This window comes from Paroedura picta, chromosome 7 (genome assembly GCF_049243985.1).
Source record: "Paroedura picta isolate Pp20150507F chromosome 7, Ppicta_v3.0, whole genome shotgun sequence".
NCBI lineage: Eukaryota > Metazoa > Chordata > Lepidosauria > Squamata > Gekkonidae > Paroedura > Paroedura picta.
In genome coordinates, this window is record NC_135375.1 from 29,321,020 (window position 1) to 29,339,259 (window position 18,240).

At 40.8% G+C, this 18,240-nt stretch overlaps 1 protein-coding gene across 4 annotated transcripts in view; it reads left to right on the forward strand.

Annotated features, from left to right (window-relative positions):
* The window catches only part of IPO11 (importin 11), a 92,477-nt gene that overhangs the window by 10,151 nt on the left and 64,086 nt on the right, over nucleotides 1–18,240 (forward strand). For all 4 annotated transcript variants that reach the window (XR_013233053.1, XM_077347211.1, XM_077347209.1 and 1 more), the window contains exons 2-9: nucleotides 25–168; nucleotides 3,577–3,677; nucleotides 6,702–6,774; nucleotides 7,943–8,146; nucleotides 11,355–11,487; nucleotides 16,007–16,065; nucleotides 16,738–16,786; nucleotides 17,542–17,612. Coding sequence is in view for 3 of the 4 variants with exons in the window: in XM_077347211.1 (XP_077203326.1) it covers nucleotides 25–168; nucleotides 3,577–3,677; nucleotides 6,702–6,774; nucleotides 7,943–8,146; nucleotides 11,355–11,487; nucleotides 16,007–16,065; nucleotides 16,738–16,786; nucleotides 17,542–17,612 (834 nt within the window). In the remaining variant the exon portion in view is untranslated. The remainder of the gene's footprint in view (nucleotides 1–24; nucleotides 169–3,576; nucleotides 3,678–6,701; nucleotides 6,775–7,942; nucleotides 8,147–11,354; nucleotides 11,488–16,006; nucleotides 16,066–16,737; nucleotides 16,787–17,541; nucleotides 17,613–18,240) is intronic.

Here is an 18,240-nt window from a genome sequence, read left to right on the forward strand (position 1 = left end):
TTTCTCTGCGATTATCTTTGTTAGATTTTCATGGATCTCAATAGTGCCAGTAGCATTGTACTTCAGGTCTTGACTCAAGCCACCAGTCAAGATACTGCTGTGCTGAAACCAGCTGAGGAACAACTGAAACAGTGGGAGACACAACCAGGTTTCTATTCAGTATTGTTGGTAAGCTGCTGCAGGGAAATGCAGTTGTTTTTCTCAAGTCTTTTAAGCAGTACTTTTTTTCCCTATCCATTATCTTTCTAGAATGAACTGTAACGTACTAATTGCTCACTTCTGTGAATGGATTTTCTAAAAAGACAAAGATTATCTCCCTTGATACTGAAAATACAATTTTATGATCTGTCGTAGCACTTTTCAACAAAGCTTGAGCAGGTATTCTTGAGTAAATGCATAATCAGAGAGGAATATGTTGTCTGTTGCAGTGATTCTCTTATTCATAGTGATTTAGAAATGTAAATGTCATGTTTTCTTGCATTTTATTTTTGTAACCAGTAGATTTGGAAATGCATATTAACTGATTGGACTAAATGCCTCATTCCTGTAATAGGGCAAAATCCCTTTCAATGTGAAGTTTGGGGAGCTCTCTCTAAAGGGATAAATTAAATGTTTTGCTGAGCTGACTTTCACTTTTAGGTTTCCGGAATCACTAGGATTGGTATGGAAGTGACTTGTCTTAACTAGAACTGAGATGGAATCCTTAACCATATATAATTTTTGGAAAGATTCTCTTAAAGGACAGCTGTTCATCACTAAACAGATATGCATGTTGAACTGCAGCCATTGCTTTGTTCTAGATACACTGTGATAATGCCTATGTATTGAAAGGCTAGGGTTAGAAAAGCTTTCTCTGTTCTTGTAAGGTCTGAGTTGTTGATGGAATGAGCAGGGCAGACTGGTGCTTTCATGTTCTTCCTCTCTTCTGATCTGTTGGGCAACATCTCTTTTCCTTGTCCTCTGACTAGTTCTTATCCACTTTAGACCAGCCTTTCTCAACTTTTTTACTGTTGAGAATCACCTGAAACATTCTTCAGGCTCTGAGAAACCTCAGAAGTGTGTGATCATGCAAAACATGATTGGGAAGCACAGCTGTGTACGTATATGATCATGTCACCCGATATATGTTTAACAATCTTAAAGAAAATAACTTTCACCCATTTGAGGAACCCTTCCAGAGCCACCAAGAAACCCCAGGGTTTCATGGAACCCCTGTTGAGAAAGCCTGGCTTAGACTCTTTGAATAGTGGAAGTGAAGAGTGGAAATGGGACCAGGAAGTCCAAGGGTTTGTACCTGTGCCAGTTTCATTGGCATTCATTCTCTGATAGGGGAATTGAAAATTGCCTATGTTCAGTCTGAAAACAGTATATTATCAGTTCCCTTTGAAACTCACAACATGCCTGTTTCATCATAGTCACCAGCTGTGCTAGTACAGATGTAGGAAGAACGGGTTGTGTGAGTTGTCTTGACACACTTGAAACAAGCTCTGCAACAGTTCAGAAGGGCCAATGCAATGTGCTGCATCATCTTCCCTAAATGTTTAAATGTTATTTCATGTTTCAAAAGACCTGCAGAAAGCTTAGATCCGGGGATATCCTTTTCTTTTTCTCTTTGATCCTTGCCATAGTAATTTAAAGGAAGGAAATGGATTTTAATTGGAATTAAATAACAAAGTTGGAGTCTGTTTAGTTTAGATCCTAAGAACTGGAAATGTATTTCTAGCTATTCCAATTAAGAAGAACGGCCCCAAGGGCTGTTTATGCCAATTCATTTAATTGAATGACGCGGACCGCACTCTGTAATGAAAAGGAGTTTCAGTAGATGTTTTATTGATGTGCTTAGAGTGATGACATGTAATATCAATATAGTATTAATTTCTATAAAGGATAAAAATTAGAATAATACATGCCATCCATCGTCTGTATAGCATAAGCCAGGGGTAGGCAAACTGCGGCCCCAGCATTTGCTGGCAGGGGCTTCTGGGAATTGTGGTCCATGGACATCTGGAGGGCCGCAGTTTGACTACCCCTGGCATAAGCAAATACTAATGCCAGACCTTTCACTGTTCTTAACTGAATTAATTTTCCATTGGCAGGCTGAGAGACTGGGTGACAGTGATAACACCAGGCTTGGTTTCTTCAAATTATTGAGCATTGTGAGAATGAAAAGATATAATGGGAGGGGGAGAAAAAGCTACCTAGGAGATAGTGTAAATCAGATATAATATGGATCATGATTTCCTACATAGAAGTATAGCTTTCACTTTGCAGTTATTGAAAAAGAAGGTATGTTCTCTTGATAGCTCACCCTAGGACATTGATCAAAGTCTTACAAGCACTGCCACTGTGCATCTGGATTCATTTAACAGAGCTTACTGGTTTATTGATATACTTCTTTCAATATGCAGGCCGTGTGCATAAATCCATACCCCATCACAAGTTGCTGTTAATTACACTACGGGTTCAGACATGCAGTTTATCCGGATAATCTAGTTTTAGAATTTAGGATGTTACATGGTTCCCCCCCACCCCCTTTTATCCTTGCAGCAGTCGTATTATGTGGAATGTACTAAAATGAGGGTGGGGGGGGGAGAAGAAAGGAAAAGCTATTTTAGGCTGTGTTGAAAGAGCCAGCCGCTTGTAGATTTCTCAAACCGGAGATCCAAAATTGTTGCCGACTGCATTAGATGACATGATGATGGTTGAAATATAGATTCCAAGATGCCCCAGAGGTTCCAGAAGATGAAGAAGCTATAAAGCCAAGCCTCTCCCATTGAAAATACAGAACAGCCTTTTCAGTCTTTTAACTGTGGAGGAACCCCTGACATATTTTCCAGGCTTCAAGGAACCCCTGAAGTCGTGACATGCCCCTTCAGAGAAGGAGGCATGGAAGTAAGATGCAGGAGCAGCCAAACAATCACTTGACCATTTACCATTTCCATTGTGGGAAAAAAAAAGAATAGCCTGTAGAGCAATAGGGGAAACTCCATTGATGACATCTAGTGATGTCAGTGCCCATCCAAACTTCTAGGGAAGGCCTTGTAATGCTTGGGGAGTTCTCACCGAACCCTGGTTGAGAATCCCTGGTGTAGAAGCTCACCATTCATCAAAATGTTCCACAGCACTGTCCAGAACACTCTGATGTCTATAAAGTTGAGGACAACAGAAAAATGTGGTACTCATTATATTCCTGGTGGGGAATACTGGTGCAGCTACATATTGAGTGGAGCAACAGCTTTCCCCTCTGCTCTCCCACCATTTGTGGGACTCTCTCCACCAAAGGTGGGAGCATATTCCAGCTGATGAAAATTCCCGCACATAAAGCCCTTTTGGATGTTACAGAAAAAGAGCAGACTGGGGATTCTTATGATGTAAAAGGCACAACGGCTCCATATTTTGATTTTCTTAAAGCTGTATTTATTCCTATTAAATCCAACTAAGAATGATTTCATTTTTAAAAATCTCCCTTGTGCCATTTTTCACTGTTAGCACGCGATATCTACAAGTGATGTGGTGGCTCTGTATATCTACATAGAGAGATAAAGAAGTTTGTTGAACTCTGTACTTTCCTTACAGACTATTTTCACAAATCATGCCTTGGATGTGAACGTGCGGTGGTTAGCAGTGCTTTATTTCAAAAATGGCATTGACCGGTATTGGAGACGAGTGGCACCACAGTAAGGAAGGAATTTCCTATCTCCTGTTTACAGCAGAGTGTTTTACAGGCTTAAGGCTATCTGTAAAGTATTAATTTTATCCTATGAATCTGCCACCTTTAAGCTGTAAGAAAATTATGGAGAATGACACATAAAGGTATGAAGGTAAACAGGAAAACTAAATAAATTGTCACTGATCCATGTAATAGACATTCTGTTACACAAGAATAACCTAGTTCATAACAGTGACTAATGATTAAGGTAGCACACACTCCCACTGCATCCCACCACTGGCGGAAGTTTCCCCCACATCTCTCACCCAGTTGTACAGGTTAGAACCGTGGCACAGGGAAGGAAGGGTAAGTCTTTCCTACCCAGAAACATTGCTTTACTTCTACCTGAAACAACCTGCAGGAATAGCATTTGTGCAGCTGGGAAAATATAACAATAAAGGGTAGTTCAGTAGGGCCCCTTAATGTCAGGAAAATAGCAGGGAGGGGCCTTAAAATCTCAACACCCCTTGTGCTGATCAAAAGAAGGCCCCCATGTGCCAGCTATTTAAAGTCACATTTGGCTTGGCTCTCAGACAGACATGGCAAAATCGTGGCACAGGTATGCGCTTTGTGAAGTAGAGAGCTAATCGGTGACTCTCTACATCAGCGGAAGTCAAACTGCGGCCCTCCAGATGTCCATGGACTACAATTCCCATGAGCCCCTGCCAGCAGGAGCTCATGGGAATTGTAGTCCATGGACATCTGGAGGGCCGCAGTTTGATTACCCCTGGCCTACATATTACAGTTGCTATCTTCGGAACAATGCCAGAGTCGGAGGGGTAAAAGATTGGCAACAGTTGCCAGGAGGGTGATAAGAAGGCAGTGACAAAGGCAGCCGTTGCTGTTGCTGAAACGAAAGAAGACAGACAAGGAAGCACCAAGGAATCCAGTAGAAGAGGTGCCCTCCCACGAAATTAATGGCAGTGATTTGTGTGCGTGTGTGAGGGAAGGAGGCTTAGAGCAGAAAAACAATTGTGTGTGCTTTCTGCTACTAGACATCTTTCTTCTTCCCCACCATGCAGCTGCTTGTAGGCCCAGCCTTCAGCTCTTAACTCCTCCCTCCCAAAAAAACAGCTCATTAGTGGAGACTTGGGGCTAAATGTATACCCAACTCTCCTCCATTAGAACAAGGGGGAGGAAGGGCCAGCAGGGGGAGGCAATGGAAGGCCTGTTCCCCCACTGACAAGTTCTTGCAGGTTGCCTTCATGTTCCTTTAGAGTTCCTTTAAGATAACTTTTCCCCATTACGTGTCAGGAAATCCAGATGTTTTGACACTATATATTGCAATGTCATGCATCTTTCTAAAATGCCTGTGTAGTCAATACAACAACCAGCTGAAAGGAACTCAGTGAGTCTTTTTGAAAGTTCATTGATTCAAATGTGTCTTTTACTTGTCTGCAGCTTTATTGGTTCACATGTTTATTAATAATAGTTAATGTTTACATAGCTCATTTCAAGTGGTTAAGTGGATAAAGTAATGATGAACATAAATAATTAATATCCTTAAATGGAGCAACTCATTATTAACATTCAGTGCTAAAGAGAAGTTTCTGAATCATAGACTGTTTCCTAAACCTGCAATTGTGTGGGAGGAAAGGTGTGATTACTTTCACCATCCAGAAGGTGTCAGTATTGCATAACAGGAATGGCTTCCAAAAGTCTTCAGTTTCTTACATCTAAATTGTCCTTTCTAGAATGTTTTTGCAATCATATGTATTCATCTTTGATTTGGTCTTTTTACCATTTTTCATCATGTCCTGCTAGCTGCTTTTAAAACTCCCATGCAGGGTTTGCTGGGCACAGCTGTCACCCGGAAGAGAAGCATGTAGGGTCACACTCTAATCTGTACCCTTAGAACAAATAAACTTTTTATTGATTTTGCTGCTCTTATGTATTCTTGTAAAACTTCTTGGCCAGATTTTTCTTTACAGTCATAAACAGGGGCAGGGGTTCATGGGAATTGTAGTCCATGTACATCTGGAGGGCCGAAGTTTGACTACCCCTGATCATAAATATACAATGCAAACTCAACCTCAAACATTCTTTTAGTGTATAACCTCCCCACACATCACACAGCTGTTTCCAAAGTTTCTGCACTTAATTCCCAGAGTTTATGCTGCTAACCTTACGACTGAGTCAGATTTAACATTTGCTTGTTGAGTCATTATGTAGCAGCCAAGTAAAGCAGGCACACTTTTCTTGGTCACATTTCTAACGTGCTATTATCCCAGATGACATGGTACTTACCCCATTTGGTCACCTTGTGAATCTGGGAAGCTGGGTAAGTTGAGAGAAAGCAACTAATCCAATGTCACTCAGTGAACTTGTGTTGCTGAGTGGGGATTTGAGCACAGGTTGGGCCAAGTTCAGTATAAGCCATTATATATAACAGTAGCATCACAACTTGGTTTAGTGGGTTTCAGTCATTTCCTGAAAGGGCTAAGTTTACAAAATGATGGTAATATGTACATGTTATAAAATATGCTAAGGGGAAAAATGGTTTAGTTTGTTGGTCTGAGTTTGTGGTTCGAATCATAAGAACTTTCTCTCAAGAGTAAGCTGCAGTGACTAAAATGGGAGCTATTTCTGAGTAAACCTGAATAGGAGTATATCATCATTTTACTGTCGCCAGTGTGATTTGCCCTCTAGTTGAATTTTTCACAGTCAGGGTAGTTCAGCAATGGAATAGGCTGCCTAAGGAGGTGGTGAGCTCCCCCTCACTGGCAGTCTTCAAGCAAAGGTTGGATACACACTTTTCTTGGATGCTTTAGGATGCTTTGGGCTGATCCTGCGTTGAGCAGGTGGTTGGACTAGATGGCCTGTGTGGCCCCTTCCAACTCTATGATTCTGTGATTCTTTGATTCTATGAATGTTGCCAGGAAATAGGCCTTGCCAAGCTCTCAGGTATTTAGTGTTTAGGAAATGAGAAGTTTGTGCTCTTGTATATTTTTGATCATCTTTACTCATTAATGTATGTCTGTGTTTTAACCAGTTCTCTTTCTGAAGAGGAAAAATCTACATTGCGTGCAGGGCTTATTGCAAACTTCAACGAACCAGTAAATCAGGTTAGTAGTGATACAGGTTAATAATTATCTTCTAAAGAGTGCATATTTTTAATTTCCTTAAATTTAGAATGGAATGGATTTTATTTTTGGAAAAAGATTATACATTTGAAAAAATATTTTATGGTTGCTCATGTAAGCAAAATATTCATGATGATGATGATAGCTCACGTGCACCTGCAGTAACTACACATCCTGGAGATTCTTTAAGCAAATTGCTTTTCACTTTTCCTTTCTTAAATTTTCGATAGACTTTCATGCAAGAAAAATCTGTGCGGATTTGCAAGGAAAACTCAGACTACAGTACCAAATTCATGACAATATTTGAGAATGTGGTCAGGGTGCATACTTAAGATGATAAATCGCTAGGCGTACATTTTTAAAGCAGAGTTACAACCTTCTAAGCCCATTGACTTCAATGTCTATTGGACTCAGTAACTATCTATTGATTTATTTCCTGCCACCGGCAGGAAAATACAGGATTTCCTGTAATCCGGCTCATGGCTGATTACAAGCATTGGTCCCCAATTACAATGAAACCCCACTAAAACTATATACAACAATATGTAAATCATGATGGTAAAAATATAGATCATAGCAGTAAAAAACCATCTCTCATCCCACCACAGTTGACTGCCAGCCGTGCGTCTGTATATTTATATTCTGTGTTTTATTTGGCTCGTGATTGCTTTCTCATCTTGGGCAACTAGTAGATGGATATCTGGCCAGTGCGCTGCAGTTTCCCTAATATCGTCTTATTTGTAACTTCCAAAAAATAGGGGTTGCCTAACAGGTTATAGAGTAGAGAGTTTGGTGCTGTATAAAAGTGTATTTTAACCCAGTATTTAAATTTTTTGAATGAATTCAACTGCTTAACTTTGTTAGGATGTTAGTAGACCAGAGAGGCTGTTAAAACTGAAATCAGTGGGTTTGATTCTTGTAAACTGTGTTTTAGATTATGAGCATGACCTTGTAATACAGGGGTAGTCAACCTGTGGTCCTCCAGATGTCCATGGACTACAATTCCCATGAGCCCCTGCCAGCGTTTGCTGGCAGGGGCTCATGGGAATCGTAGTCCATGAACATCTGGAGGACCACAGGTTGACTACCCCCTGTTGTAATATATGCCTGCTGTCTAAACTCTGGGTCTTACCTTTGATTACCTTTATAGATCGCAACACAGATTTCTGTCCTGATAGCTAAAGTCGCTCGGCTGGATTGCCCTAGGCAGTGGCCAGAACTAATTCCCACCCTTGTAGAATCTGTTAAAATTCAGGATGATCTTCGGCAACACAGAGCTTTGCTTACTTTCTATCATGTTACAAAGACTTTGGCATCAAAACGGCTTGCTGCAGACCGAAAACTTTTCTATGACGTAAGTATCGCTTTCAGTAACACACCATTTATACGAAATTAATTTAGTGTGTCAAGGTGTGAAATTTGGGTATTTCTGTTCTCCACCATTTAGAGCGGGTTCTCTACCACTGCCTCTGTTCTAGTGAGGTTTCTTTTTGAGAGCATTTTTATGTAGCCTTTACTGTGATTGAAATGCTTGATTGATAGAATGTTTGGTGATTGCACTCCTTTGCAATGCAGGATCAGTATGCAGAGGGACTGTGACCCAGAACAATTGCAATATTTCCTGATCTCTTAACCATGGGTTAGGGTGCCCCATCCTCCTGAGAGCGAGCATGTGCTTAAGAGGGGCGGACTCTGGAGGACCAGGTTTGATTCCCCACTCCTCCACATGAAGCCTGCTAGGGGACTTTGGGCCAGGCACAGTTTTTCAGTACAAATAAGTTGTGTAGTCTGGAGCATAACGTATAGGACAGCAGATGGGGTTTTGCGTACATGGTCATGGTGCGGTGGGTATGGGGGCTTAGATACATAACACACAAGCTTTTTTGGGGGGGGGAATGGATGACATTTATATATTTCCCAGAAAACATAATTGTGTGTTAAGACATAAATGGGATTATGTCTGAGAAATACTTGCATAATATTTGCAAATTAACAGCCATCTGCTTCTCCTGCATGCTTTTTTTGGGGGGAAAGGTTTAATTAGTTTACATTTTGCTTAGCTTTGTATCTGTCATCTAAATAATTTCAACACACAGTCTGGTAAGGTTTTCATACCTGGAACAGCTTTTAAGTTGTCTGCGAACACTATGCAGTACTTGTGTCATTTTATTAATCACTGCTGTGCATTTCACAGTGTGGCATATTGGTTGAGTTCCAAGTCATTTATTCATTTATGCCTTGCCTTTCTTCTCAGTGGGAACTCAAAAGTAGCTTGCATCAATTTTTCTCTCTGTCCTTATTTGCTCCAATCATAGGAAGTAGGTTCGGCTGAGTGTCTGGGACTGGGCTACTGTCACCCAGCAAGTTGACATGGCAGAGCTGGGATTCAAACCTGGGTCTCCTCAATCCTAATCCAACACTCTTAACTACTGTACTGTACTGGCCCCTAGATGTTACATCCACCATGTAATCACCATGGCAGCTTCCAGCAGGAAACTAGTTGCTAGTTCCTTGTGGGAATTGCATTTAGAAGCCTACAGGGACATATTTTCAATTTAGGATCATGGTGTGGGGGTGTGAAGTGGCTTCAGGTGCAGACAGGAGCCTCCCCCCCCCCCCCCCAACCCCCAGTTGTGGTCCTGATCTGAATTAGGTTCCTACAGTGTTTGTGAGTTGAGTTCCCACAGGGAACTTGCGGCTGGTGTTCTACTGCAAATTTCCATGCTGATTATTCGTATAGTTTGGCCCTGACCTTACAGCATTCAACTTCAGTCCTGTGCATATTACAGTGTGAGCTGTACATGTGATAACAAACCGTGGTGTAGTCCTGTGCTGACTTACAACAGTTTAAACCTATTGATTTGAGTAGAGTCATAATGGAGTAACTTTGCACAAGATTGTTCTGCAAAATATACAGTTCAGTCTTCATGCCTGCTAATGATTTATGTAATTACGTTATGGATAAGACAGGTTTGTTTTCAGTGTCAGGCTAGATGTGTTGGAATCATAATAGTTTTACAATTCAGTTTTTCTTCTTGCTTAATTTGAGAACCAAACAAACATTTCTAGATGATTGTAAAATGGTTCTCAGCAATGGTCCACTATCCCTTATTGCTATGAATTGGATATTGGAAGAGAGCCCACATGGAATCAGATTTGCAGTCCGTTGTCAAATCCTGATAATGATGAAAGCCTGGTTAGTTTAAACCAAGGCTAATGCTGGTGTAAGTGTAATCCTTAAATGAGACTTTTGTGGAAAGGGTGAATGAGTTGAGAGAAAGATCTTAAATCCAGTGGCCTGATAACAAATCTGTGGTAGAGATTCTTCAGTGCCCCAGGCTCACATTAAAATTGGTTAACTGAAATGTTAAGCTGTATTTTAGGAACTCTCATTGCTTACATTAGATAGAATTCTCTTTTCCTCCTAAATGTGCAGTGTATGCCAAGGAACCAATGATAAAATTGGGGTTAGTAACACAGCTATAAATGTAATTCATTCTAAACTGCAGTCTAATGTAAATGCAAGCCATGAAAGGACATCCTATCAAGAACATTCCCATGAAATAGAGCAAAAGCCTTGGCTTGTTACTAAGTGGTTGTTACTTAGTAAATTAAATTACTTTTTTCCATTTGAATAGGTTGCTTTTTGCCAGTCTTAAACAGGATTTGAAATTCAGTTTCCGAGACAGCCATGTGGCAAAAGGAACAGTTTTTTATTCTTAGAGCCTACTTGGATTCAAAAAACAAGTTGCAAGTTAGCCGTAGTAGCCAATCCTCTGCTTTTATGTGGGTAGTGCCTCCCTCACATAGTAACTTCACATATGGTTATAAAAATATACTCCTTAGGTTCCAAAAAACGTGAAGCTAATTTTGTGATTCAAAAGGTAGACTTGAAGAAAAACTCCCCTTACCCAGTACTGCTTAACATGCTTCTTTTGACACTTGTTTTATCTTTAACACAAGCTTTATGAGTGAACTAGCAAAACAGCTCATTGTGGAAAAAGGGCAACAGGCTCTAACCCCCACCCTGACTTGAGTGGGTGCCGCTGAGGCCTGGCGAGGCTGCAGTGGGGCTGTTTGTGGCAGGGGTGAGCATTGGTGGTGCCTCCCTGGCTCCTCCTCCCTGACTTGGGTGGATGTTGCCCAGGCCGCAACAGGCCTGGTCTGACTGGGAGAAAGCATTTCTGGGGACTTTGGGATGGGGGGGGGGTGGGCCTTCCCAGTGTGGGAGCATCTTTTGAGGCTGCATTGGCCTTCCTGGTCTGCAGCCCAGCTTCTCTATCCTAGCCACTCTGCTTGGCTGGCTCACATGACTGCCAGCTCTTCCTGCTGGTGGATAGAGGTGGAGGGAGGCTGTCAGGTGATGGGGCATCTCCTATGTGATTGGTCTTCCTGGGGACAATCAGGGAGGAGGAAGGGGTTGGGAGCGGGGTGTCCCGTACCTGATCGGTTCTCCAGGGCTTGAGTGACATCCCAGAGGGCCAATCAAGTAGCAAGTGCATCGGCGCATATGTAACAGACTTTATTATGTGGAATGATTATTTCTGTTTTTTTAATTGCAGCTAGCCTCTGGAATTTACAGCTTTACCTGTTCCTTATGGAATCACCATACAGATACCTTCCTCCAACAGATTTGTACTACAGATGAAGCTGCTATTAGTAATTCATTAGAAAGAACATTATTATCATTGAAAGGTAATTAATGAAATGTGTAAGATGGTGTAGCACTGTAAATATATACAGTCAAGTGGCATTTGCGTATTTCTGCTCGGGATTAAAGCAGCCTGCCTCTTTAGAGAGTTCAATGTACACTCCTTAGAATCCACAAGAACATCTTTCGTTTTACATGCACAGTTTGCTTGCTAATTAAAAAAAATACAAAATTGCAATGCCTTCTTTTTGGCAGCCAGAGCTTTTACTTACTATAGAGTCTCAAAATATAGATTTATCCAGTGATTTCAAATATTACCGTGTAGACTGTTTTTATAAGTACTGATGTAGTGGATTGCAAAATTCATCCATTCATGTTTGGCTCTGGAAATATGCTCCACGCAAGGTGTAGCAGCCTAATCCGTTTATCTATTTTTGGGGTATATCATGCTATGGATTGCCTATAAATATGTCTAGGGCTTTTAGTGTGTATGGATTTTCCCCTTCAGTTGTTAAATGAGATGGGCTTTTCAGTTTTTTCATCAATAATCCCTTGTGAGTTACTGACTGGTCCAAGGTTACCCAGCGAGCCTTGTAGCCAAATATCTGTAATCTCCTTTGGCCAATTCTGAAGGTATTCACTCCACTCGACCATACTTCTCTTGTATTATTTGCCCCATAAAGTTGGCAGAGAAACAAATTAATCATAGTACTCTGGCCTTCTTACTTCCCAGCATTAAGTGCAAACTGCAACTTCTTCATCTGCTAATAAATTCTTCACGCTATGTGTGGGATTAGTTTGACAGCTCATTCTTTATTAAGAATACATTGTGCATAACTGGGCTGCTGGGCTAGTGCAGTCTGATTATTGGAGACATGTGTTTCGAATTAAAATGAGGAGCAGGACAGTTCAATGTCTGTAATGTAGCCGGAGGACTACCCTTGTTGAAGGCAAAATTTAAAAATGCTTTTGCATCTTATATACATCTGTATATCCTGACTTTCTCCTGTGGTGTTTAAGACAGCTCATGCAGTCTTCAAATATAAAATATTTCAGTATATTGGGATTTTTTTTTTTTGCAATATGCAAAAAATGACCACAAATTTTGAGAGCCGGTTTGGTGTAGTGGTTAGGAGTGCGGACTTCTAATCTGGCATGCCAGGTTCGATTCTGCGCTCCCCCACATGCAGCTGTGCTCCCCCACATGCAGCTGGGTGATCTTGGGCTTGCCACAGCACTGATAAAACTGTTCTGACTGGGCAGTGATATCAGCGCTCTCTCAGCCTCACCCACCCCACAGGGTGTCTGTTGTGGGGAGAGAAATGGGAAGGCGACTGTAAGCCGCTTTGAACCTCCTTCAGGTAGGGAAAAGCGGTATATAAGAACCAACTCTTCTTCTTCTTCTTCTTGATGCTGTCTCTTCTGCATACTTTGCTCTAAATTGTCCATGCGTTTGGTTAGGCACCTCAGTTGGTGGTAAAAAATATTTAAATATTGTATTTGTGAATATATGGAAGAAAAAGTAGAACCTGTTGTCCTTTGAAAACATTGATGGCCTTCAGTGAAATTTATGTTATATTCTTTTTGTTTTGCAAGTAGCTTTATTTCTTATGACTAAAATGCTAAAATCTTCCCAGGCTAGTGAGAAGTCAAACTTCAAGTCAAACTTCAAGTATATTCACTGTTTCAAGAAGCAAAAATGTATCATTATGTTGGATAATATTCAGTACCTTCTATATATGCTCAATGGTCTTTTTCTTCATGGTCTGGTACATCCCACTGTTGGATTTAGCAGAGCTTTGATTTGGACATTTCTAAAACTGGATTTTGTGCACAACAATCCTCTTGCCTCAGAGGTACAATGAAAGTTGTGCATGCCCGAGAGGGAAGACTGATGTCTGCCCACTTTCTTTCCCCCACCCCAGCAGTTATTGGTACAGTCTCCAAAAATAACCCCCCTGTTTTGATCTAGCCCTGGCACCTGTACTGCAGAGCACACTTTTTTAAAAGGTTGGCACTGTGGAGGAAAGTTCTATGGCCACAGTCAGTGTCTCCTGTGTCTGCACCTGTGTTTCACAACAGTACACGACAGCAACTTGTACCAGCTGACTGAAGTGTACACCCAGTCTGCCCAGCTCTGAGCCACTCTCTTGGAAAGTGCTAGCTCAGCTTCTGAGGCAACTGTCAGTGAACTGGCACAGAAAACTGTCTGCTGGCACAACGTCCTGTGCCAGAAACTTCAATGCCAACTCCTTCAGTACTGAATTAGCTAAGATCAGACTGCTAAGTGTCAAGTCCAGGCACAGCTGGAATTGAGGAGGAAAAAGAACCAATTTAAGGCAGTTTAACAGAGATTTGTTCCCCAGCCTTGTTCTCAGCTCCAGGGAAGATGCTTCTCCATGTGTTTCAGCAGATGGGGTCCCAGTACCACTGGAACCTTTCTTGGAGAAGATTCAAGATCATCCCCATCCCATAAACACCATCAGTTAGTAAGAATCAGTTTAACTTGGAGAGGTATTCTTCTAATGCCATTTGGAAGACTCCCAACAGGATATTCTCCAGTCTTCACCCACCTCCACTGAGCCCACCTAGGCTAGTTTCTCATGCTGCTAGTGATATCCTGTATCTTGCAAGCATTCATCATCAGATTCCTGGAGTGAACTTTTATCACCCTCAGTGTCCTGAGTACAGTCCACATTCATGGAGTCACTTTGAGCCAATGTCTCTGCATTACGTTCCCTAGTACTGGGAGTAAGAAAAGCAACACCACAGGAATTAGGACCAGGACTAATGCCTCCTAAAGGCATCATTCACCACATTCTTCTGTAAGCTTTGAGATCAGCATTTACCTAGGGTTTTTCAACCAGGGTTTCATGAAAACCTAGGATTTCTTGACGGTCCTGGAAGGGTTTCCTGAATGGGTGGAAGTTAAATTTTATATATATTTTCAAAATTTTTAAAACATTTATTACGTGATAGGACCATATATGGCCATGCTGACTTGCCCCTCCTCTTAAAATGGCCAATTATGTACCTGGAGGGGGTGGAAAGGGGAGGGGCTCAGGCACGCATGTACATGGCAATGCTTCCCAACTGTATTCTGCTTGATCGTACCACTTCTGAGGTTTCTTAAAGCCTGAAGAATATTTCAGGGGTTTCTCGATGGTAAAAAAAAACTTGAGAAAGGCTGGCCTAAGGTTTCATTATGTGACAGTCAACACTAATTCTTGATCTCATCAGAAGTGAGCTCCTGCCCACTGATGCTTATTTCTCCTTTAGGATCAATAGAATGTTCCTTGGTACCAATGATGGTATATGCTTCTGTACTTAATATTGGTGCCTGTTGTTGTCTGTGTTAGACCCAGTTCCTCCTAGAAGTAGATGGAGATATCTTTTCCTCTTCCTGTATTTCAAGGAGGAAAATTATGACACTTTAGGCCAGTGGTAGCCAAACTAGCTCTCCAGATGTCTATGGGAGGGGCTCATGGGAATTGTAGTCCATGAACATATGAAGAGCCACAGTTTGGCCACCCCAGCTTTAGACTCTTCCTTGCTGTCAGCGATTGATGTGATGCAAGGCCTTCTTCCCCCACTGAAGATGTGAGACTATATACAGGGAAGCTGACACAAATTGGACTGGGAAAAAATAATCTCAGATTTCAGGACAAGGGTTCATGGATGCTAGATACCCAATGCCCTCATTCTTCTTGCATTATTTCAAATGGAGAAGAATTCCTGGGATGTATCAGTTTCCATGCCTTCCACATCAAAAGGATTTGAAAGCCTGTGGAAGACCTAACAAGAGCAACATAACTTTCTCTTGGGCCACGCCCAGGTGGAGACTTCCCAAGGCAAAGGGAAACAAAATCCCACTATGTGCTTGCAGAAGAGGAGGAAAGAAAATTGGGTAGCATGCAGAGAAACTGGTGACGTGCTAAAAGACGGGCCAGAAGTTTACTGCTCTCTCCATTTAATGTATATCCACCATTAATAAGACCCAAGGCCAGAAACAGCAATTCAGATTCTTTTCAGAGTAGACTTTTCTCCTTCTTGGATTGATCTTCACCTCATAAATCCTGTGTTATCCTCAGCAAATCCTGCTCTTTACTTGGGTCTCAGTTCATTCCTCAGGGTTCTGGAACCCCCTGTCAGGATGTTTGATTTTGACCTCCTTGTCAACTGTTCCACATTTTCATTGCCCTTTGTCAACATCGGAAGCTATCATCGACAACAGCTGGGTCTTGACTATCAGCAGTCTGGAATATAAAAGACCACTTTGCTTTGCTCCCCCCCCCCCCATCTATAATAGTCAAGCATGTATTCTCCTCGACCCTACCTTGGAGATCTTCCTATTGAAAAAAGGTGATAGAAATGGTGCCACACTCTGGTGTGTACTGTCACAGCTTTATTTAAACTAAAAGTTAGCTCTGGAGGTTTTCAAACTGGTGCTCTGTGCATCTGCAAAGCCCATCCGTGTGAATGTGCAGATGGTCACCCAATGAATGTCAGTTACAGGTAAATGACCTGTTTGTTTTGAGGCAGTAACTTTGTTTCATTTTTCAGTGCTTCGTAAATTGACTGTCCATGGTTTTGTGGAGCCTCATCGGAATGTAGAGGTGATGGTAAGCAACGCACATGCTTATTTTTTGTAAATACATTTTTTTTAACATAATGTGGTTAAATGCCTGGAATTAAGAACTGAGGCTATGGCAGTTCTTGCTGCTAATCGGAATGATTTGATGAAGTTTCTCTGATGAAAATGGAAAGTGCTGATGCTGCCTAGAGTGCAATTTGGAAGACTGATAAAGCATGTTTAGAATCAGGGGAGTACATTTGTTATGCCTGAAAGTCTTTAAGATAATAGACAGTCAGCATCCAAAAGGGGTATGAACAGTGGGGTCACTATATAGACTTGTTAAAATTTGCAGGCAACTTCGCATTAACCAGTTGAGATTTAAATTATTAATATTAATGCATGTTTAATTTTTTCTTATTATTGCCATAATTTATAGCTTAAAAATTAAGGAAACTGTCATTGTTTTTAGCATACTAAGCATATTTTACAGTTTTTAAATATTTTAAATTAAAATAACAGCTGCATCTACTTCCATCCTACCTGTCCCACCTACTCTGCTGATTCTGCAGTGCCCCGTGCTCCCCTTTTCTCCTTGGTTTGCTTTCTGCCTCTAACAAGATGATAAAATATTTTTTGTTCTCTTTGGGAAAATATAGCCCTGTGTTATATGGTTATAATTGTGCCTACTATTCTAAAATGTTGTTTTCACATCTTCTAGGGATTTCTACATGCAGTATTTGAGCGATTAAAACAGTTTTTGGAATGTAGTAAGTATCTGAAGGCTTATTTTCACCTTTGCATGATGCTTCAAACCCTATCAAAAGTTTGTCAGCTGAGCTTGGCTTCTGTTGCCAAGTCATAAAATGCTCCCTAATGAAAATTCTTTTTAACTATTATTGCAACTGACATACATCACTTGTTCATGAAAGTTCTGTCTGCATTAAGAAAAATATTCATATCACTTAGAGCATTTCTCCAAAATATAATCAAGATGAGTTTTGAATTATTCCTTAAAATCTCCTATAATCTCTTAGTGACTTTCTCTGCTCAGACACCACATACTAATGCATATGACAAGGCTGTATTAAAAAACATTGGCATACAGTGCAGTGAAATATTATAGTACCTACCAGCTCTTCATGTCTACTATTGTGTAATGGTAGATCAGTATTATAATTCCTGCACTGAGGATGAGGTATGAGGCTGAAAGAGTGGCTTGCCTAAGGTAAGCTTGTGAATTAGTGGCAGAGGCAAGATTCAGACTAAGAATTTCATTATTCTTAGATAAAGCTCTTACCCACTAGGCCTCAGTAACTATGTGGAATATTTAAATTGCAGTTTATTATTTATCTGCCCATCATGTTTCTCCTGTGTGTTCTTCATCATGTAGAATCTGTGCATCTAAGTGTGGGCATTGTGAAACTAATATGGAATAGTTTTAAATTAAGTTTACAAACTGTGAATGCTTTTAAGTGAAATTTAATGCAGCTCAAATTTATTTATTTATTCATTCATTTACCAGGCAGGAGCATAGGAGTGGATAATGCTTGCAGAGATCGGCTGGAAAAGACTATAATTCTTTTTACTAAAGTGGTAAGTTTAAATGAAACTTTAATGAGCTTTAATATGCAATCAGTAAAGGAAAAGGCCTAAGAAGAAAGGATTTACATCTTCCATTCACACTGTAGTAGCGGAGGAAACCCTGCCCTCCTCTCTTCCTGCCTTGATTATTTATTCACCTTTACAGCATTTGCTAGTATTAGTCTGCTCAATTGCCAAGTGACCTTATGACATAACCTTATTCTCCTAGCTTCAGTGAAGTTCTAATGCCTGTTCATCTTCCTGCCCCCACCTATCATCTCTTATTCCTGTTCCTTTGAGAGTTTATTTATTTATGGGACGGAATTTATAGCCTGCCCTATCTTTGGGAAGTGCAGAGATATACAAGATTGCCATATCCAAGACCCTCAAATTGGGAGGCCTAATTGTTTTATGTGTTTGATTTTTTGGATGAATTTTTGTGGAAGTAAGCTGTTCAGAGGATCCTCCTGATAAAGCAAGATAAGGTTGTTTTAGTAATTACCAGTGGAGACATTTAGGAATTAAGCAATGAACAAATATTAATTGTTGAAAAAGTGATATGTGAAACGAAAACAACTACTGGCAAGTTGTTTTGATTTTTAGTTATCCTACTTTTTCTGACTTTCTTCCCTGTCTTCAG